Below are 24,718 nucleotides of genomic sequence, written 5' to 3' on the forward strand. Positions count from 1 at the left end.
ATCATTAGATATGAGTCTTACAAACTCAGGATATTTAAGCTGGAGCCTGGCCAACACCATCGCAGGTGCTTCTGTCTGTGATGCAGCATCAAGGGTAACCACAGCCATGGTCTCAGAGCTGATAGTCCATGTTGCTGCAAACGTCGTCAAACTGTTCATGCAGATGGTTGTTGTCTTGCAAATGTCCCCATCTGTTGACTCAGGAATCGAGACGTGGCTGCACGATCCATTACAGCCATGCGAATAAGATGCCTGTCATCTCGACTGCTAGTGATACGAGGCCGTTGGGATCCAGCACGGCGTTCCGTATTACCCTCCTGAACCCACCGATTCCATATTCTGCCAACAGTCATTGGATCTCGGCCAACGCGAGCAGCAGTGTCGCGATATGATAAACCGCAATCTCGATAGGCTACAATCCAACCTTTATCAAAGGCGGAAATGTGATGGTACGCATTTCTCCTCCTTATAGGAGGCATCACAACAATGTTTCACCAGGCAACGCGAGTCAACTGCTGTTTGTGTATGAGAAATCGGTTGGAAACTTTCCTCATGTCAGCATGTTGTAGGTGTCGCTACCGGTGCCACCCTTGTGTGAATGCTCTGAAAAGCTAATCATTTGGATATCACAACATCATCTTCCTGTCGGTTAAATTTCACGTCTGTAGCACGTCATCTTTGTGGTGTAGCAATTTTAATGGCCAGTAGTGTATTTATGGTATTAAGGATAAAAGGCATGTGTTCACTTGTAATGTAAACTACTGTAATTCTGGTCGTATGGGGCATATGCAGAGGCAATGTTACCAACCATGGAAGAATAAGGGGAATAATTTGGACTACAGGCGAATGTGGTGGTGGTGGGGGTGGTGGTGGTGGTGGTGGTGGTAGAAGGAGAAGGAGGGGGGGGGGACTGGTATGGATAGTGGATGAGGATGTAGGGGTGATAGTAGACATGGTCTGGGGGCTAAAAGAGGTCTGTTAAACTTGAGAGGGAATCCCAGAGCCACCAACAGGATTTCATGCAAAGTTGAATTCAGTACAATCGAATGCAAAGGCAGAACGTGCCATAATAGGTGTGATCGACAGCATGGAATACAAAATTTTGTTGGACACAGGGGAACTTGTGTCACTGGCCTCAAGAGACTTATTGGGTAGGAGGCATGTTACAAGTTGGGTGGGACAGGGGATACTGATATACACTGCAGAGCCAAAGAAACTGGTACATATGCCTAATATTGTGTAAGGCCCCCGTGAGTGCACAGAAGTGCCACAACACGATGTGGCACGGACTCGACTAATGTCTGAAGTAGAGCTGGAGGGAATTGACACCATGAATCCTTTAGCGCTGTCCACAAATTCATAAGAGTATGAGGAGGTGGAGATCTCTTCTGAACAGCACGTTTGCAAGGTATCCCAGATATGCTCAATAATGTTCATGTCTGGGTAGTTTTGTGGGTTGTGGAAGTGTTTAAACTTTGAATAGAGTTCGTGGAGCCACTGTGTAGCTATTTTGGATGTGTGGGGTGTTGCATTGTTCTGCTGGAATTGCCCAAGTCTGTCGGAATGCATAATGGACATGACTGGATGCACGTGATCAGACAGTTTGCTTCTCGTATGTGTCACCTGTCAGAGTCATATCTAGACATATCAGGAGTCACATATCACTCCAACTGTACATGCCCCACACCATTACAAAGCCTCCACCAGCTTGAACAGTCCCCTGCTGACATGCAGGGTCCATGAATTTGTGAAGTTGTCTCCATACCTGTACCTGTCCATCTGCTCGATACAAAAATAATGAGACTCATCCGACCAGGCAATATGTTTCCAGTTATCGACAGTCCAGTGTTGGTGTTGAGAGACCCAGGTGAGGGTAAAGCTTTGTGTCGTGCAGTCATCAAAGGTACATGAGTGGGTGTTCGGCTCTGGATCCCATATCAATGGTGTTTAGTTGAATGGTTTACATGCTGACACTTGTTGATGGCCCAGCATTGATATCTGCAGCAATTTGCAGAAGGGTTGCACTTCTGTCATGTTGAACGATTCCCTTCAGTCACCGTTGGTCCCATTCTTGCAGGATCTTTTTCCAGCCACAGTGATGTCAGAGATTTGATGTTTTATCGGATTCCTGATATTCACAGCACACTCATGAAATGGGCCTTATGGGGAAAATTCCCACTTCATCGCTACCCTGGAGATGCTGTGACCCATTGCTCATGCGCCGACTATAGCACCACGTTCACTTAAATCTTGATAACCCACCATTGTAGCGGCAGTAACAGCTAGCAACTGTGCCAGACACTTGTTATCTTATACAGGTGTTGCTGAATGCGTGCTGTGTTCTGCCTGTTTAAGTATCTCTGTATTTGAATACACATGCCTGTACCAAATTTTTTGGCACTTCAGTGTATAACCACTGGGGTCAGTGAGGCTGCATTTTTCATTGGGGACAGCCAAGTTTAAACAGTGTGAGGAAGTCTTATGTAAGCGAGGGTTACAGCATGATTTTAGAATTAGACTTTCTACATCATCATCATGCCATAACTGATCTTCAATAATGCATAGTGGAACGTAGTGGGAAAACATTCTGGCTGAAGGAGACTGCTGTCGGTGTTGATCTGTTGCGAGGAGCATCTGTTGTATAGAGCAGTCCAACTGAACATTGAATAATGCCATTAAGGCTTAATTGGCACGATTGTGTGTCTAATGGCACTGGAAAGTAGTTATGGGTGATTGTGGAATGAGATATACCAGTGAATGTATTGTGTGTAATGGGACCACTAAGAGATAATGAAGTTTTGGATGCAGCATGTTGTTTAGTGTGACGAAGTATTGTACACATACAAGAGATGGAAGGAAGTAAAGTAGTAACTGTCAACATAGATGATTTTAGTGCCGAAAATGTTAAGTTAGTGAAAGGAACATTGACCACGTTACAAATTCCAGATGAAGAAGCTTGCCATACGGGAGGAGGAGGAGGAGGAGGAGCTTAGTGTATAACGTCCTGTTAAAAAGGAGGTCATTAGAAATGGAACACAAGTTCATACTAGGGAAGGATGGGGAAGCAGATCGGCCATACTCTTTCAAAGGAGCCATCGTGCCATTTGCCTGAACGATTTAGGAAAATCGTGGAAAACCTACATCAAGATGGCTGGATGCAGGTTTAAACCGTTGTCCTCTTGAATGCAAGTCAATGTGCTAACCACTGCACCACCTCACTCATTGCCATACAGGTGGTGTGGGCCATAAGAGGTCACAGGGTGCTGCTAGGACTGCATTTCATGAGAAGTTTAAGCATTTAAAAGGAACAGAGAGCATAAATGAGGATTAATTATGGGAATTCCAAGACGTGTTTTTCTTCAAGGACCGTTGCCTGCAATGATAGTAACTCGGCACAGGGTTCTGATAGGGTATGAAGCACCACTATATCAGAGACTTTACAGAATACCTCGATCACTGCATCCAGCCTCATAGGAATTTATAAATCAGGAATTGGCTGGTGGAATAATAGAAGAAAACAGTAATTGCAATCGTGCCCAAGAAGTCGACAGATGTCTCGAAAAGTATTGCTTTTGTTGCCGTTATCGATATTACAACAGCAAAACCATAACAGGTGCGTATGTTTCCAAATAGTGCTGAAACAATGTATAATCTCAGAAGATGCCGGTACTTCTCTACGATGGAATTGCGAATTCAGTACCACCAGTTAGAAGTTGTTCAGGAAGGTAGACCAAAGACTGGGTTTTTGCCACTATGGGGACACTATCAATATAGAAGGATGCCACTGGCAACATTCAAACAGTTATTAGATGGGTTTCTGAAATGATTAAAACCACATCAGTGTTTGGTGTATCTCAACAACATAATCATCTTTTCAGTGGATTTGCAGGAACATAGGCAGTGATTAAGGGAAGCATTTAAGAAGTTACAGGCAGCCCATTTAACACTGAGTTCCGAAAGATGTCATTTTGCATTGGGAGAGGTAAATTATTTAGGCCCTGTCATCGGTAAGGATGGTTTAAGGTCTGTTCAGAGATTAGTACATGCAGTGCAGGATTTTCCAGTACTTGAAACAACTAAAGAATCTGGACTTGCAAATTCTTATAGAAAGTTTGTGAGTGAGTGCAGAGTAGGGGAACTGGAGAATCATCACTTGGACAGATGAGTCCTGTTTTCGAGGAATAGGATATAGTATTGTCATGTCATAAATGGTCATTGAGTCTGATGTTTAATGTGTGTGGGAGTTGCGGAATTAGGTCAGAAGGCTTCAGGATGTGTCTTCTGGTGTGCAACAGTTAGCAAGTAAAAACAGAGTATTTGGAGCTGTCTCAAAGGAGCACAGGAAGCTCAGCGATGGTCTTGGCTGCAGATTTCTAGACCTGTGTTATCGGGTGGGAATTTGTAGAATTCCTCTTGACAGGTCAGGGTTATACTACCCAAAGAAAGCAACTAATCTGGTAGCAGAGCACTTGTGGAGTGCACATGACAGTATTTTAGGCTGGATGGTAGTTTGAGATGCTCTGATGAACACTTGCCAGTCAGTATACAGCAAGAGAGGTAAAACTGTTTTCAGAGTAAAGACACTGTGACTGTTAAATTTTTTTAAAAGTGTCAAAGTATCCGTAACAAAGTTCCCTAATTTACTGCCCTCCAGGGAAGCTCTCATGCTTAAATTATTCTTTGGATCGAGAGCTGGCTGAAAACCAAAGTGAAAAGCTCTGAGATATTTAGCGAGTCATGGAACATATATCGGAAAGAAAGATTGGACGCGATAGGAGGGGCAGTGATTATTGTAGTTGACTAAAGTGTTGTCTGTATTGAAGTCGAAGTGGAGTGCAACAGTTATGTTATCTGCATATAACAGGTGTAGGTGAAATCAGGTTAATTGTTAGATGTTTTTACCAGCCACCCAATTGTGCTGTGTAAGTTGTAAATTTCTCATTCAAGAAATCGTTCACACAGGAGAATGGTAAAAACATACCCTCATTTGACCATGGAACAGACTTGCATGTGATCAACATAGTCATAAGCATCCCTGGCATAGAGAAACAACTGAAAGATTTCAAAGTGTCTAGCTGGTGGTCTAATCCCTGGCATAGAGAAACAACTGAAAGATTTCAAAGTGTCCAGCTGGTGGTCTAATGGCTAGCGTTGCTGCCTCTGGATCACGGGGTCCGGGGTTTGATTCCTGGCCTTGTTGGGGATTTTCTCTGCCTGGGAACTGGGTGTTTGTGTTGTCCTCATCATCTCATCATCATTTGGGAAGTGCCGAGATTGGAATTAGAAAGATTTGGAACTTGTATGGGTGCTGATGACCATGACATTGAGTGCCCCACAAACCATCATCATCATCGTCAGATTTCAAAGCAAGTAAGTCACCAGGTCCGGATGGAATTCCAATTCGGTTTTACAAAGAGTACTCTACGGCATTGATCCCGAAAAGTAATAAGAAGTCTGGCCACCACAAGGGTGGATCGCACATCGTAAGACCTTCACATCTGCACCTGCTATCCAAAAACAAGTAGTGGATTTCCTACTGAATTCCATGTTGTCCTGAACCTTTTGTCAGAGTTCAGCAGCACCCAGGCTAGGGATTACTGCCTGATACATAAGCTGCTGCTAACACCATAACACAAATGGCTGCATTTGGAATGGTGCCACAACCAAGAAGCATTGACTGCTGATAAGTGGTGGTTCACTGTGTTCAGCAATGAGCTTTTCTGTACCACACAGAATGAGCATTGTCGGCGAGTGTGATGTTAAGATGGAGATAAGTCTATTTCTCCCTATCTTTTGCAGAGCCACATCAGTGTTACTGCTGGTGTCATGGTGTTGGAACCCATCAAGTATGAATTAAGGTGACAGGTGATAGTGATTCTGGGAACTCTGATGGGCCAGAAGTATGTCATGGACATCCTGCATCCTCATGTGTTACTTCTTGTTTGACAGTATCGTGATACAATTTCTCAACAGGAAAATGCTTGTTCATACATGGCACTTAACGTGTGTGAAATGTCTGCCCGATAATGATTACAGAAATACTTCAATAAAATCCCAAGATCTGTCCCCGTTGAGAATGTGTGGAATCATCTCAGACGTAATGCTATCCCAGTGCCAGTATTCTGGATATCAAGGTCAAGTTAAAACGGTTGTAGGCCTGCTTGCCTCAGAAGAGGATACAACAGCTTTATGACAGCCTTTCCAAACTAATCAGTGCATGCATCCACGTCGGAGGGGTACAACATCATACATGGGCTCACATTGCCAAGTTCTTTATAAATTTGACTCAAATTTGTAATCACTGCACTAACATCACATACCGCCTCAACTTCTAAAAGTCCATTTCATTTCCTTTTCCTTTTCCATTTCTGGTGCTTCACTTTTTTTTGTCAGGCATTCTGTTTCTTTCCCAAATCCTATTATCAGCTCCCCCTCCACCTGGAGGCGCGCGCGCCCACACCACACACACACACACACACACACACACACACACACACACACACGCACGCACGCCATAACAGACAGATATATGTTAATTGATTTTTGATGCTTGTGGGTAACAGCAGCTGAACTTTTGTGATTTTGGAGAAATGTTTTAATTTGTTACTAAACTTTACTTAGGGTGCAGTAAAATAGTCATCCTAATGAATAAAATAATTGTGCAATTTTTTCATTCTTAATTACAAGATTTTCTATGTAGATAGCAACTGCAGTTGCTCGCACTCTTCCTGACATTTGCTTATTGTGCACATTCTTCCTGACATTCTCTTTAACTGATTGAATTTGTAGAGAGCATCAGAATTCTCACCATGGGCATTCACATACTCATGGACATGTACATTCACCACCAAAGACAATGTCATCAGTTGTATGGATGGTGGTTATGGGTGATGGCCTCCACAATTTTACAGATGGTGTAGCCATAGGTGCTGCATTTGCTGCCAATATAGGTGGTGGCTTTTCAACGGCCATCGCTGTCTTCTGCCATGAGCTACCTCATGAATTAGGTAAGGGATTATTTATGGATGATAGTAAGTATCAATTTTTCAAGCATAATTGGCTTGGTTAGATTGCACTATAATAGTTTGTGAAGATTTCACAGCTTAGTCATCATCATAATCCAGAAATGAGATACTTCAGAATAATGATGTGCTAATTTTGTCTGTAGGAGGAACAGGTATATTGATATATAGAGAGCAGTAGTAAATAGAATATGTGTATGTTGTGTACTGTATATGAAATAGTATGTGTCATAGTGAATTCATATGATGCATGAAATATAGAGTTTGATTACTTAAGAAAGGTACGTCATAGTGTGCTTCATATTGTGTGAAATTGTAATGAAACAGTAAATGCTTCACTAGTGACTCCCTAGACTTTACAAATCTAAGAGTAGGAAGCAAGAAAGCTATACTATAAGTAATTTTAATTAGTATATTAATTAATACAAGCACAGAGTTCTCTCTTCTTCTCCCAACCCCATTTTTAACAAGTCCGTTATGAGGTTTTGTTCTGTGGGACCCCAATATATATTAGGCATAGGGCAATGGACTCGCTTTTATGAACTAACCAGGTTTTGTTCTAAAACTAGTACACTTATGTTTTAATGATCATAATTTTGTTCCTTTTGAATATACACTCATGCTCATAAATTAAGGATAATGCTGATGCATGGTGAAACAACGCTCTGGTGGGCAGTTTGCTGGTTTAAATCACCTCTGGGTATGACCGTGCTGTGCATTTGACCTGTGGTTGCACCACAGTGGCACTGGCAGCAGTCCACATACGTGGAGGTGTGTGGGTGCATGTCAGAGTGCGGTGCAGTGAGTAAATGTACAGATGTTTTCAAATGTGCTAATGGTGACTGTGTGTTGAAAATGGCTTAAAGAACACATATTGATGATGTTATGAGGGGTAGAATACTAGGGCGACTGGAGGCTGGTCAAACACAGCAGGTCATAGCACGGGCCCTCCGTGTGCCACAAAGTGTGATTTGAAGATTATGGCAACAATTCCAGCAGACAGGAAACGTGTCCAGGTGCTACAGTATGGTACGTCCACAGTGTACAAGACCGATATCTCACCATCAGCGTCCACAGACGGCCACAGTGTACTGTGGGTAGCCTTGCTCTGGACCTTACCACAGCCACTGGAACAGTTGTCTCCAGACTCACAGTCTACAGATGACTGAACAGATATGGTTTATTCGCCTGGAGACCTGAAACGTGCATTCTACTGACCCCTGGTCGCAGGAGAGCCCTTGAAGCATAGTGTCAAGAACACAGTACATGGTCATTGGAACAGTGGTCCCAGGTTATGTTCACGGACGAGTCGGGTATAGTCTGAACAGTGTTTTTCACCAGGTTTTAATCTGGTGTCAACCAGGAACCAGATACAAACCCCTTAATGTCCTTGAAAGTGACGTGTATGGAGGTTGTGGTTTGTTGGTGTGAGGTGGGATTATGGTTGGTGCATGTACACACCTGCATGTCTTTGACAGAGGAAACTTCCTCCTGATGGATGATAACGCACAGCCCCACCGAGCTGCCATCATGGAGGAGTACCTGGAAGCAGAAGATATCAGGCAAATAGAGTGGCCTGCCTGTTCTCCAGACCTAAACCCCATTGAGCACGTCTGGGATGCTCTCCGTCGATGTATCGCTGCACATATTCAAACCCCTACAACATTTGAGGAGCTCAGACAGGCACTGGTGCAAGAATGGGAAGCTATACCCCAGCAGCTGCTCAACCACCTGATCCAGAGTATGCCAACCCGTTGTGTGGTCTGTGTACGTGTGCATGGTGGTACATGCGCAGGAAACAGTGGCATTTTGTAGCACATGTGTTTTGGGACGGTTTTATCAACTTATCACCAATACAGTGGACTTACAGATCTCTGTCGTGTGTGTTCCCTATGTGCCTACGCTATTAGTGTCAGTTTTGTGTAGTGCCACGTTGTGTGGCATCACGTTCTGCAATTATCCTTAATTTATGAGCATGAGTGTATAATGATGGCAAAAGGGAACATACAAATTGTGAAGTTGTTAATTTTGTTGCATGTAACCTTTTACAGGATGAAATAGATGATATGAGTTTCCTGTTTCTGAAAGAGAGTGGTATCTGACTATTCTTCATAGGGGAAAAAAGTGGTACAAATCATTAAACAGCTTTGAAGCTGTACAGTTGTTACTGGTAGTTGGGGAGTAGGGGAACAACAAAAATCATACACACAAATGAACTGTTGCTAAGTTAGTGCTAATATTTATTATTAATGAATGTAAAACACTTTCGTATTATAAGGCGTGTTATTGAGTCTATATACTGGAATCTCTGAGAGAAACTCACTTTGCTTTGAACTGCTCAAGAAATTCGGTTGCTGGAGCAAACTGAAATAAATGGGTTTGCTGGTACCCAAAATAATGTTCTTTCTTGCTATCACAGATGCTACATATCAGAAGCACAGTTGAGAATGGTGTCTGAAGGGATTTTACTTTTCACTCCATCAAGAAGAGATTTGCGGTCACTAAATTGAGTGCAACAGGATAATGTTTGGATAATATGTTAAGAAACGTGCTTTTATGATCTGAAAATGAGCAAGGACATTTTAAATTAGCGCAGTCATTGTACTGAAATCGACAACAAACAGCGGATGAGACTGTGATCAGCAAGCCGTCTAAAACATAGTAATATCTATTCAGTCTTAACAGAAAAGATTAATGAAAATGAAATATGACTCCCACAAGTTGAAACAAAATGAAAAAACTGAGATAATGGTAGATTGCTACTTACAATCTTCAGCATTTTAGAAAAAAATATGCAGTACTGAGTTATTTTTAATCCATTGGACATGTTTATGTATGGCACATGATCATTGAAGGTGTCTTTGCATATCATATCCTTTAGAGCAAAAAAATTAAAAGTACCAAGACTTTGATCTGTAAAATGCCAGAATGAAGATTATTGTAGTAGACTGTTGTTATAAGAATTTGCTTCATTTGCAAAGCTTAATTATGGCCAAAAAGAATGAAGACCATGTTCATTGAGTAGGGACCATCTTGCTATCCACCTGGATTGTGCTGAGGAAACCTTGGAAAATCCAAGTCAGAATGACTGGATAAGGCAACAAACATGAGACCTTTTTAAATGAACATTTATTCTTATATTTTTCAATTTATTTGAGGAAAACCAGCTTAAATTTTCTATTGTTTTGTTTGCCAGAAAGAGCAGGTGTATTCAAGACTCGTAATGTAAAAACTGAGGTGAGATACATTATCACCCTGTCTCTTGTTCAGGCATGTGTCAACTTTGTGTCAAAGTCCACACATTACTCATAATTTGGTTAATATTGATTTATTTATACATGTGTTTTCTATTATGATAGTGTGGTGTTATCTAAACATGCTTTGTTTTATATTTAGCCACCATCATGAAGTTTAATTTTGAGGGCGGGTAAACAAAAACTCGCATTCTTGTTTGCAGGAACATAAATTACATTTTGCTTCTGAAAATGAAGCCTGAATGTGCTGTTGTTTGATTCTCATGTGGTTCTGTGTATTGATTTATTTACATAGTCTTTTAAAATTATAACCTATTATTTAGATAACTGAAATAGGCTGTATCATAACATGCTTCATAGTAATGCACTGCATGCTTAGAATTTAATGCATCAGGTTCCTTGAGACCAAATGGGTCAAAGATGCTTGGTCATGACATAAATCATTACATAATTCTGTTGATAATAAAATTTTAGAAACCATAAAGAAGGCTATAAAAAATTGTAAACATGCCAAGGTGGTGTTGTGAAAGTGCAAGACTTCAAATTAAAGTGAAGAAATCCTGTACAGACTACATGGAGTATGCCACAAGGAAGCCCTTCAACCTAGTTTCGAAAAGCTGTGACTTATAATGGAAATTTTTCCATTCAGCTTCAAACCTAATGAAAACTGTACCTGTGAAATAGTACATATTTTGCTCTGCAGTGGTTGAAGATGTGCTATCCAAGTGCAAATTATTTCTTTGTCAAATATTTACCGAGTGACTGTGACGGTTCCTTTTTAATGAGTCCATCAATCCAGTTAGGAACAGTATCTACAAGGATGACATAGCTCTAGAATTTTGAGATGCTTGAACAGTGTAGTATGCAAAGTTCATTAACTGAAACTGAATATTTTTCTGACTGCCTTTTTCTGGGCTATTGTAAGAGCACCAAAATATGATACTACAGTATATAATAAAATGAAAGTATGCAAAGTAAATAATCTTTCGCATTTGAATATCGAGGACAGTGGAGCATATTTTTGTAGTAAAGATGGCAGTATTCTACATTTGCACAAGATCTTGAATTCATCTACATTCAGTCTTAAGAAATTAAAGTATTAAAAGTCATCGATTATTTGATCACCTAGTGGCAGTAAACATTCATTTCTACAAGAGTTCCATGTCAAATACTGTATGCACTGTGTTTGGTAGCAGTTAAGCATCACACTCTTTCTTATAAGTCATAAGGTAATGTTATCCATTACTGAATCACTTGCATTATATCTCAGTTTTTCTTACAGTAGCACTTGTGTCATTTGCAGATAGAAGTTTTTTTAATCACCTACCATATTAAAGGACCCAGAATGGAAATCTGAGACTACCTCACTTTACAACATTCCAGTCCACAAATATGTCGTCTGTTTGTTGACAGTGGAAAACAGAGTTCTTTTCTTGTACTTCCTAGATATGAAATGAGCCATTGTTCAACTTTTTTTCCTAATTTTATAACGTTATAACTTGTGCAAAAGTGTAGTTGGATCCACACAAAAAGAAAAGAAGAAGAAAATGATGATAACTATTGCCCAGAACTTATAATTTAGCTCTGCAAGTGCCTCACATACGAAAGATTAAATTGCATTACTTGTTGCTGCTCCTTTCATGAAGCCTAACTGCAAATCTTACTACAAATTAAGCATTCTAAGATGTGTTACAATACTTGCACATTGCCTTCTCAAAAAGGATACTGATGAAGGATACTGGCCTGTAATTGTATATAATCTCCTCCTCCATTAAAAAGTTGTTTTGCTAACTATTATTTTAATCTATCTGGAAACTAACTGTACCTGAGAAACGGATGATTGAGTACAGAACTGATGTATGCCCTACTGATCTACATAAATCTACTTCATATTTCATGAAGTCAAACCCATGTGAGTGATTTACTAATTGATTCAATTTCCTCCTTGCTTATTCTCATTAACTGCATGTGACAGTGTCTGAGAACATCAGTTTTAAAAAGTTATGCGTACTTGCTTTTTAGCAATAAAATTTTGGTTTAACTTGCCATTTATTAGTTACCTGCAATACTCCAAAGAATCATTAATAGTATCATTCTCTCGTAGAAGATATGTTTTATATCAGGCACTTACATTCTACTCTGAAATTCTTTACAACTGAGCAAATAGTTTTAATTCTGTTCTGTGAGTTTCCTGTTACCTTGTGTAATGCATTGTTTTAACCTCTCCAATGACACACTTTAATACTTTGCACTATTGTCTGTAGTGGACTTACGTAAGTGGACTGGACTCTCTTCCCTTCCCTTGCCCTTTATTCAGCCAGTGCCAGGGTCGCAATGGTATGATACTTCTCCTGTTTTGAAGAGAACCAACTCCACGTATAGGATATTATTGTGATGGGGTCACCGCTGCCAAAGGCTGGAACTTGAAGTGGGTGTCAGTTCAGACACAAATACATAGGACACACGAGTGAGGAACATGAGGAGGCAGGCAGCATGAAATGAACTACAGTGAATGAAAACTTCAAAGCTTTAAACTGCAATAAAAAATAACTAGAGGCACCTCTGGAACAACCTGTTATGCTAAAATTTGACTTTTTCTTTAAAAGGACAAATGAGGAAAGAAAATGTTAACAGAATTAGAAGTAAGTTTACAGTCTGCAGTAAAATAATTTGTAAAGTCACATAGTGAAAGGCACATTGTTAACGACTTAATTAAAAATGCTACAAGAAAAATACATTGAAGTACAATTCTAAATGGAAGCAGTGTTTCCAATTTGGATCACAATGTGAAGTAATGTACAGGGGTTGGAACTTTAATAGTGGCAACTATTTATTTACAGCTCATACAAAATAGATATGTGTTTCAAGGTTTTACTGACCTTCAAAGTAGTCACCAGCATTGTGTAGAACCCGTTGCAAGTGATGTGTAAGTCGTAGGGTACTCTTAGCAGTGCTAGTTGTGTTGACAGTTCGAGTGGCCCGGTCTGTTGCTCGACGAATTTGTAGCAGTTCTGAAGTGAATGCTGTGAAGTGTTTCTGAGGGCTTAAGTCAGCGGAGTGCAGGAGGTGGTATAGCACTCAGCAGCCCCATCAGTCAAACAAATCAGTAACAACTTGCACTGTACGTGCTTGAGCATTGTCCTGCAAAATGATGGTCAGGTCCTGCAGAAAGTGTCATCACTTCTGTCTCTATGCTGTTCATTTTTGGAATACAACCTATGGCCAGCTTAGAGACAGAAGTGATGTCATTTTCTGCAGGACCTGACCATCATTTTGCAGGACAATGCTCAAGCACTGACAGTGCAAGCTGTTACTGATTTGTTTGACTGATGGGGCTGCTATGTGCTGTGCCACCTACTGCACTCCCCTGACTTAAGCCCTCTTGAATTCAATTTAATTTCTAAACTGAAGAAAACACTTCACGGCATTCATTTCAAAACCGCTACAAATTCGTCGGGCAATAGACTGCGCCGCTCAAACTGTCAACACTACTGGCACTGCTAAGAGTATCCTACAACTTACATACCACTGGCAATGGGTTATACAAAATGCTGATGACTACTTTGAAGGTCAGTAAAACTTTGAAACATGTATCTATTTTGTACAAGCTGTAAATAAATAGTTGCCACTATTAAAGTTCCAACCCTCGAATAATATTTGTGCGTGAAATTCATACGAGATAAAACACAAAATAACTTTTTTTTCCAAGCATAGATCTCTTCTGCCGTTAGAGTTTCCTTAACTGATATCAAGCAGTAAGTAATCTAGCGACTGACATTAGGCATAATAAATTTGATAATTAATATAAATTACATCAGAGGTAAGGACAAAAATAAAAATTAAAAAATGTTAGAGCATGCCTTAAAAACTGGGATAAAACCTAGATGATAAACATTAATCTAGTTATGTCATACCATGAACAGCAGTAACATATGCTTACATTACTTAGAATAAGATCAGGTAAAAAAATTGCTGTAGTGTCCAATGTAATTTAATGTGGCTGTTCTACAATAAGATATCAGTTCATAAGTAGTAAAGTCCAACCTTGAGAGCAGCGTATTTCAAGTTTCTCTAAACATCTATGGGCAAACCAAAAAACACAACATGTTGCTCCTTCCAATTCATAATTTGCATCTGAATGGACACACTTTCTCTTATGCAGTTCAAGCAAAGACCAAGGTCAGATTGATGCTTTTCACAGTGTCACAATACAAGAAATGAATGCCCCTCATTGTGCCACCAATGGCTCATTATTAAGCCTCGTATACATTGACATCATTGCCACAGTTGCTTTTATGGACACTTAATATGTAACATCCTTATACATAATGTAATATATTTCATTAACTGACACCACAAGACTTATACCTATGTATCTCGTCAGTGGTTATAGTTCATACCAGAGCTGTTTTCACTTTTATAGACTTTAGTTACACGTCAGGAATCTTCAGAATACAAACATCACCAGTAGTATAACACAAAAGTATTAAGTTTTAAAGGCACATAATCCTACTGCTGCTGCTGCTAGTAGTCTGAAGACTAGTTTGATGCAACTCTCCAATAAATATTAATAGTATAAAAACAAACTTAACTTCTCAAGAAGGTTCAGAAAAAAAATCTCCTAATACTTCCGATAAATGTGTAGTGTATGGAAAATTAAAGAGAAGTCTAACAGTTCGGAAAAAGAATTAGAAACTGCAAGAATTGGAGAACTTGTAGCTACCAAACACATCACTTAAAAATTGTAATCTCTGAGGATGAAAAAACTAAAAATTCCCCCATGAAATTGTCCCATTTTTAAATCTGTAGTATTGAATGACCAATACAATACTTCATTTTACTTAGTAAAACACATTACCACTGCATCAGAAGCGTGATTACATAAGAAAACTTTCACTGAAATTACACACAAAACAAAACATACCATCAACCATTCAATAATAAATTAAATTAGTAATTTCACTGCCAGGGTGTCATTAATACCAGGATGGTTCATTTAAAAAGGGCACAACGATTTCCTACCCCATCCTTTCATAACTGAGCCTGTGCTCCATCTCTAATGACCACACTGTCAGCTGGACGTTAAATTCTACTCTTTCTTCTTTTCTATATTTGGATAATGGATGTAACTGTAGACTCCACACAGCACTAGGGGAGATAATAGTGTAAAAGTCACCCAAAGGCCACAGCTTTTATCTTCTGCAAAAGGAATCTGTTGCCTGGTCAGCTGAAGAGTAATTTCAATAACAGAACTGTGAATTTGTTAATAACTTGTGTTCAAAGAAATGGGCAACTACCCTTTTGTTTATTACGTTTTCAATTTTGTTACATAATACAACAGTGATCATAACCATGCAAATCGTTATGCATCACAGATTTTAATTAGTCAGGCAGTTTTCTTTTTATTAATTTCCAGTGTTCTCTTAAAAACATGTTCTACAAGAAAAATATATTGCTGGTGTTCAGTTTACCTACAATACACAATATGTAATCTGGTAATGTCTAATATATGTAATGTCCTATTTCATTGAACTGGTATATATGCACCTTCTGTTGCTTTCATGACACTATTCTAATTTAATTCTTATATCACTTTTAGCTTACTTTTCATTCCTTCATTTTATGCCATTAGGGATCAATGATTGCCTTTTTTATAGAAGTAAGAATGGTAATGTTGTTATTGGTATTGTTAAATTTGGGTGAGCAAGATTTACTTATGTGGTGGTATGTGGAAGCTTTAGTGTATAAATGACATGTCCACTGAGATAATAACTGAAGAAGAAACTACTCAAATGGTCCACACCATGTAAGCAATAACTTGCTGCAGATTATTCTTCATGAGGAACATCCGCAACTGAGCATTATAATAGATATTGAAAGTACCACTTCAGAAGTAAGATATGTTTTTATTTTTCAATGCTTAGACCATGACCAGTTTCGGGCTATTACATGCCCATCATCAGTTGTGATATTGAAAATAAACAAGAGACCAAAGCTAATAATATTTTTTACACACAATAGTACACATGAGAAAAAACAAAAAAAACAAAAAAAGAAGTAGCATGTAACATTTTTAGAAAACAGCAGTCGGGCTAGGTGCAGTAAGTCATAAGTCAGTACCAAAGCAACTCCAGACAACATGACAGATGACGCCTGAGTAAAGAAGTATGGAAAGAACACTAGGACATTTACATTTTGTGCTGTGACCTTGAGTGCCACAACGGAGAGTATAGGATGCAGTGTACCACCAGCAAGTGCAGAGCGTGGAGAAGCGTACATGAAGGAGGAAGTAAACTGGTAAACCAGATTGGCAAAAGTACTGCCATCTGTTCATGGGCCCTTCTGAAAAAGTCTCTTTTTTTTGAAGCACTATCCCACCGCATTTCTTCCTTCTTCTGGTTTCTGTTTATTGTACATTACACAGGTATTCTTCTTAACAGGGCCAGTCTTTTTGCCATTGCTTTGATGGCCCTTAATTTGAGTCACATAGTAAACAGCATATGACTATTTCCTATAGAAATTTGCTTATTTTTAGTTTTTTAGCCAGTGGCCATGGTGCATTGTTGTGCATCATTATCTGAGTCCTCACTAAATTCAAATTTACCTGTCATTCATGATGTAAAATTAAATTGTGTCACATCTTAACTTACATAAGCATTGTTGAGTCACCGGCTTTTAGTTAGCTGGTTTATTACATTGCTGTATTGCTCCTATTTTCAGTGTCCCTTTATTGTTATTGCTACTAGCTATTAAATTGTATGGTATTTTAACAGTGAGCACTTCACGGTTTAACTACTTCCTGTTTTGATAAGTAGCAAGATGATTTTTAACAGGAGTGATATATGCGTATGTTCTTTTACCTCATGACTATGGTACTGCCCCTGTTTCAGTATGTTCCTTTACCACTCATTATGTACTCTTAACACTTGTCATGCAGTTTTTTTGTAATTATTTCCTTTTGCATGTAAATCAAACTTTGAACTGCTGGGCTAGTTGATCCCACATTGTTCTTCCCATCAACAGATGGCAGTACTTTTGCTAATCTGCTTTACCAAAGTTTACTTCCGCCTTCATGTATGCTACTCTGTGCTTTGTGCTCAGTGGTAGTACACTGCATCCCATACTCTCCACCATGGCATACGGGGTCACAGCACAAAATGTAAGTATCCCGGTGTTCTTGCACCTAGCCCAACCACTGTTTTCTAAAAATGTTATATAGTACTTCTTTTTTGTTTTCTCATGTGTACTACTGTGTGTAAAAATTAGTAGTATTAGTAGCTTTGCTGTCTTGTTTAGCTAGCCACTGTGGTCGAGCAGTTCTAGGTGCTTCAGTCTGGAACTGCGCAACCACTACGGTCACAGGTTCGAATCCTGCCTCAGGCATGGATGTGTGTGATGTCCTTAGGTTTAAGTAGTTCTAAGTTCTACGTGACTGATGACCTCAGATGTTAAGTCCCATAGTGCTCAGACCCATTTGAACCATTTGTCTTGTTTATTTCCAGACTCTTACCTGATGATAGACATGTAATAGTCTGAAACCAGTTGTGATCTAAGCATTTAATAATAATAATAATAATAATAATAATAATAATAATAATGTCATCATACTCACCAACACAACTAATCAAAATATCCATACCCAATACAACAACTATACAGAAGAAAACAGGAGAAAAAATTGAAAAATACATCCAACTGGCTGAGGAAGTCAAGGACATGTGGCATCAGGATAAAGTTGACATTGTACCGATTGTACTATCAACTACAGGGGTCATACCACACAATATCCACCAGTACATCAATGCAATACAGCTACATCCAAACTTATATATACAACTACAGAAATCTGCAATTATTGATACTTGTTCAATTACCCGAAAGTTCCTAAATGCAATGTAACACATACCGTACAGTTAAAAGGAAGTGACGCTTGATCAAGGTCCGTGTCACTTTCCATTTTTGACCAGACATAACGTCTGAGAAAAGAAAGAACAACAACAATAATAATAATAATAATAATAATAATAACCCTTAGTTTTGTCTACTACAGATGTTTCTTGATTGTGTCTTAATCTCTGGTACAATTATCCCATTCTCTTGCATTCTTTTGCCTTGCATTATCCACAATGACTGTCTGACACTATTGGAAATGTGTTTTATGTACCTTAATGAAAAGCAGCTTTCACGAAATGTGGTTAATTTTTATGATTGGTTTTCGAAGGAGCTTGATTCAAATTCCCATTCAGCTATTTTATTTTGGTTTTCTTAAATTGAGTAAGGTGAACAGCATCGTAGTGCCTTTAATTAGGTCAATACAAATTTAGTTTCCCACCCTTATATTCTGTTTGTAATGACCTCATCATCAATTACATAGTAAACATTTATCTGCTTCTGTGAATATATTGTAGAGCTGTGCTGGACACTGTCTGCCACTGATTATCCTTCAAGAGTTGAATGAATGGATATATTAAAAGTGGTTAGTGACTCTAAAGGTCTTGAACTCTGTATCCTCATTTACTTCTTTCTTTATATTCCCCAAGATTAAGAGTAGTGCCTCATGGTGCGATAACCCATTAGCAATCGAACTACACTGAAGGTACTAGCTAATGAGACATAATTGAATGTTTAATATATTAATGTACTCTTGCTTTCTTGCATTCTTGTTGGGAAAGTTGCTGCTGAAAATAAATGAAAAAAGAAAATAATGTATGTCACTATTCTACATGCACTGCCTAAAAAGTTATTGAGGTGGCCAGGTGGTATTATTCTTCTAAGTAGAAGGTAACACAGTGTCAAGTATGTTGAGGAAAACTAATACTTAAAAACTGATTATATTCAAATCTTCGTTGTCAGGTAATAAACCATTACTGCAAGGCTTTCTAACACAATTTTACTAAAAATTTTGGGATCTTAAGCTGTGTTAAAGATGTTACATGCAGCATAAACAGCAATTTCCCCATGCACAAAGGAAACCTGTGAAGAAGATTTGAGTACGCAGAAGGATCTCTACATGCATCTGGCAACAACACATCCCCCCCCCCCCCTCTCTCTCTCTCTCTCTCTCTCTCTCTCTCTCTCTCTCTCTCTCTCTCTCTCTCTCTACTTTGAAGGCGATGCTCTGTGGACTTTCCCATGCTGCCCCCTAATGTGATGGAATACCTGTTATGATGTGAAGTTTTCTTTTCTTATAACCACTGGGTGAACTGCTTGAACCATAAAAACATCATGCTAGTAAAGATGCATGTTGATCAAACTAACATTAATATCTAACTGTTCTACCTGTCACAGAAGTAAGCTAAACTCCAGTTCCAGTCACTGAATTCTGGAAAGCTCTGCCATTCAGTAGCATTACACTGAAAAAACTCATCAAAATGCATGTTGCCCCCAAGATTCTCAAAAGTTATCTTTGCCCCATTCTTACCCAGACTATTACCAATCTCACTCACTGTCACAACATGACTGTCTTTGAAACTTCATGGCAGCTTAAAACTGTGTGCCAGACCAGGACTCGAGCTTGAGGACATTTGCCTTTCACGGGCAAATGCTCTACTGACTGAGCTACCCAAGCACATCTCACGATCTGTCCTCACAGCATTACTCCCACCAGTACCTCCTCTTATACCTTTCAAACTTCACAGAAGTTCTCCTGCAAAACTTGCAAGACTAACACTCCTGGAAGGAAGGATATTGCTGAGAAATGGCTGTGGTTAAGCCATGTCTCTGTAATATTGAATTCTGTAGCATTTTGGTTGGTAAGATATCCATTCTAGGAATAGAGCGAGATAGCTAGTTATAGGTCTGGTGACATTAGTGAAAGCTTAAAGCTTAATATTGCACATGCAGAGAGACTGTTTGACAGGACTTAACAGGATAGGTTTTAATTTAACTTACATAATAAAAAAGATTTCCATATAATTTTGTTATTCTGTGGCTATGTATGTTGAAATCACAAGGCACATTGAAGAGATTGCAATTCCTAATATTATTAGGTAAACTAGCCGTTCTTGATTAACAGCTCCTTGACACATTGTAATTTATTGAAGATACATGGTTTTTATGTGAAGAAAAATTAGGTACAGATTAAAAAAGTCTCCAAAATCTGTCTGTATGCTATTTCACCAATAAGTTGCCATTCATTTTTGTACAGGTTTATTACAGCTCATAGAAAAGAAAGTCTCAGTTGAATATGCTAATGCACAATCTACATAGTTAATCCATTTTATGTTACATTATCTGTCAGCCACATATATCTGTAAACTTCTTTCATTCATTTTATGCCATTATTTTTCTCCTCAAACCTATTTTTAAAAATAAGTTTTAGTGTGTGTGTGTGTGTGTGTGTGTGTGTGTGTGTGTGTGTGTGTGTGTGTGTGTGTGTGTGCGCGCGCGCGCAGAAGAGATCGTAATCTGGGAAGTTCATTTCTAGTTACTGACTGTTTAGAGCGTTACTGACCACTTAGAGTTTCAACATTTATTTTTGGAATATCTGTTAGTGTATAAACCATATAGCTACAGAACATCTCTGTATTAGACACTTATTTCCATTCATGTTAATAATTGCAACAATTTTTGTTTGGTGTTTCGTTCACTGTTTGATATTTGCAGGTGATTTTGCTGTGCTACTGAAAGCAGGGATGAGTCCAAAGCAAGCAGTATTTTACAATTTATTGTCATCTATCCTCTGTCTGTTCGGGATGGTGATTGGATTGGTATTAGGCCAGAATTCGTCAGCCACCTCATGGGTGTTTGCACTAGCAGGAGGACTTTTTTTGTACATAGGCCTTGTTGACATGGTAGGTTGCATCATAAAATAAATTTGTGAAGTGCTCACTTCCTAATTTTATCAGTTTTCAGAAGACGTATGTATCTGAATCAGATCACCTACCATAAGTTGTGAGGTACACTATTAATCCATGTGCTCAGTAACTTGTGGCTTTCTTAATGTTGCATGGTAATAATTTGAACTTGATATTTTGATTTTTTTTAAAAGTAAAATTTGCCTATAGGGTCGCTGTTGTCAAATAGATTGCATTGGTACTAGACTGTGTGTCATGTAAAACACATTTTTGTGATTTTATAGCAAACTACAAATTGTACTAACCAGTAAATATTAAAGTGACACACAGATTTATTACAATGATTTTAGTTAAGCAACTATAGAATATTTGCAGTTTGTTTGATTTTCCTTACCTGGAAAGACACTTCTTTGTTACTGACTATGTCCTGAGGTTTGTGGTTTTTGAAGATACATTTTTGTGAACTAAAATGAATGGCAGATTAGAAATAATGCCATGGTCAGTGTGCTGTGAAATTCTGGCTTAACTGAGGGGCAGAGGTAGTGTAAATTGTTTGAAGCATATTAACAAAAATAGAAACTACAGTACTTAGTTATCTTGTTAACAGGTTTTCTCTTAAATGATTGTCATTGGAAAGTAATGGGCTAGTGTCATCAAAGATGACAGCATGCTGGTGAATAACTTTGGAACAGATATTACAATCTGTTGTTTAGATTTACAGGATAGTTGACTTTTTATAGTGATCCAAGGCAACAGAAGAAATGTAGTGTGTAAGTTGAGTTGTCAGAAAGGGAGAGAACAGTTTGCACCGGATATGCCGTATTAGATTATCAGTCCTAACTGTACTGCAATTAAAAAACATTGTAGCTGACAACTTATCTAGTGTACAAATAATATAACTGATTTACATAAATAAATATGAAGAATGCCTCGTGATAGTAAATATGTGCTAGAAAGTGGATGAGTGGGCTGGGACAAAGGATGAGAGATACATGTAGACATGGTTGAAAAGATTAGTAGAATTTTAGGGCTGGAGGAGGAGATTTTTCTGCTATACCTTCATTGCACTACCAATACTGGATTCTATTCTATAAATGATCTGTTATTCAGTAAGATTTTGTAATTATGTTCATGTTCCATGAATCATGTATGTGATGTCTTGCTATGATGTACGATGTGTCAACAAGTTTACAAAGCTGACATGTTTAGAATTTTCATTGTATATGTGCCCACATGCTGATCATTTGTAATTCACATCATACATCACTTGTGTTTAAACTAATTGACTGAAATTTCATGTCCATGTACTCTCACTCGCTCTTATTGTCTACCAAACCATTTAATTCAGTATGGAAGTGGTCAAAATGTTCATTGCTCCAAAATTCATCACTTCGTGTGATATTTACATCACGAAAAGTGGAAGTCGTGTTTGTGGGCAACTACATTGCCATGAAGAAAGATGCTATTTAATCTTTTGTAATCCTCTATTTGCTTATTTTTTCTCAAGTTAGTTCAGGAACTTTCATACCATTTGCCAGTTATTTCTTTCTCCTTATCAGTTTCAGTCTTTCCAGCAGATGAAATCTGTTTTGCATCATTTGGGGCTTGATTATATTTTAATGAAGTCATGGACCCCTGTCTCATCCTCAGTAACAAATTGCTGCCCAGAATCAGTTGGATTCTTTTTAATATAGTGCAACAATGAGTGAGGCTGCAGGAAAAAAAACCAGTATAATCAACATTTTTGTTCACATAGTCCATGTTTTTCCTACTATGAAACTATGTAACATGAGAAGAGGAACACAGTCAGGAAGAATGGATACAGTCATTACTAGATATGATGTGGTTTTGATCCAAGACTGCAGTGGCAAGCAGCTGAGCAGCCAGAGGAAGAACCATGTGCCACCTTGCTCCTACATCAAGAAGAACTGGCCACATTTTAGAGAATGACAATATCAATGAGTACTTTTCCTGCCCCTCCCCTCCCCCAAATAAAAACACAATTGCTCCTCAGCACAGTCAAAGGCAACCTCAAGAAAAGTGAGGCATTGAGCTGGTAAATTACCACAGATATTTTGTACTGACAGCCACTTTTCAAAGAGTTATTGTGTGTCAGTATTTTCAAACCTTTATTCATTCATGTCTATGAACATTCAAAATCGCGAATTTTGTGTGATTAAATTAAATAATTTTTCTTTAAGAGGAATACAATCACTTTCCAGGAACAAAAGTGTGTGTTTTGTTCATGAACTGTGGGTTGCTTGCAGTGGGAGCTTCTGTAAACCACCATACTGAATGGGAATGTCAATTGAGGACGTACTTGACATTTTACCTGTGAGGCTGCTTCAGTCAGAGTTTACACTTAATTCATACCAGCTACTGAACGTTGATATTGCTGTTGCATATTCAGTGTACCCTGTGGATGCTCTATGAGTGGTGTTTCTCATGAATGGTCATGCAACAGGATAATTTCTTCTCATGGTTCTTCACCACTATTTTGAACTCATAAGAGGGTGCCTATTGACCATGCAGCTCATTGCAATTCCTGTGGGGGAAGTTCTCAGCTTGTAACAACTACAAATTAATTCTCTATCCCAATAGCAACACTGCATACCACATATTACCAGATGTCAGTACTAATTTAGGAATTTGTATTTTCTGCATCTGCAATCACGTAAATGTTGTACAGTGCTATGTGTTCCATTCTAATCATTATGGCGTTTCAAATTTTTATATGTAAGCAGATATTAGGTGTTTTTTCCAGCTCTGCTAAGGAGAATAATTATCTTGAATTTAGCATGTTTTATTGGTATTAGTGTTGCAAGATAACTACCTCACTTTTATGAAATACACTTTAAAACAAAAGAAAAATGACACACCACAAAGGAATTATCAAAATGTGATGGAAATCAGATGTGATGTACATATACAGACAAACAAGTGATTACAATTTCAGAAAAATTGGGTGATTTATTCAAGAGAAAGAGCTTCACAAATTGAGCAAGCCAGTAATGTCTTGTTCCACCTGTCACCATTATGCAAGGAGCAAAAACTCTTGCCGTATGTGGGCAGGCATTAAATTGTTGAAATATATGGGCAACAAAACGGGGCATAGAATATTGTAGACGTACCATGATACTGTGAGGATGCTGCAGATGGTGATTAAAGGTGTCCTGCTATGAAATGAATTGAAATGGCACCCCAGACCATCACTCCTAGTTGGTAGGCAATAGTCAGGTTGGTATCCTACTACAGTCCGGGGCATCACCAGACAAATCTTTACTGGTTGTTGGGGCCCAGTTCAAAGTGGAACTCATTACTGAAGACAGTTCTACTCCAGTCACGGAGATTCTAGGCCGAAGACAGTGGTAGGACACCTGTCTGACTGTCGCATGCCGTAAGGTCCAACAACCAGGATTGATGTTCTGGGGTGCCATTTCTTTTCATAGCAGGACCCCTTTAGTTGTCATCTGTGGCACCAGCACAGCACAGTGGTACGTAGATGATACCCTACACCCAATATTATTGCTATTCACAGCAGCCCATCCTGAGCTCACATTTCAGCAAGATAATGCCCGCCCACACACAGCGAGAGTTTCTACTACTTTTCTTGATGTTTGCCTACCTTGGCAAGCAAGGTCACTGG

General features: G+C 38.8%; 1 protein-coding gene across 2 annotated transcripts in view; it reads left to right on the top strand.

The window, feature by feature from the left end:
- The window catches only part of LOC126471157 (zinc transporter foi), a 156,265-nt gene that overhangs the window by 129,215 nt on the left and 2,332 nt on the right, over positions 1-24,718 (top strand). For both annotated transcript variants that reach the window (XM_050099259.1, XM_050099258.1), the window contains exons 10-11: positions 6,790-7,007; positions 20,882-21,069. In XM_050099259.1, the coding sequence (XP_049955216.1) occupies positions 6,790-7,007; positions 20,882-21,069 (406 nt within the window). The remainder of the gene's footprint in view (positions 1-6,789; positions 7,008-20,881; positions 21,070-24,718) is intronic.

Source organism: Schistocerca serialis, chromosome 3, assembly GCF_023864345.2.
Source record: "Schistocerca serialis cubense isolate TAMUIC-IGC-003099 chromosome 3, iqSchSeri2.2, whole genome shotgun sequence".
NCBI lineage: Eukaryota > Metazoa > Arthropoda > Insecta > Orthoptera > Acrididae > Schistocerca > Schistocerca serialis.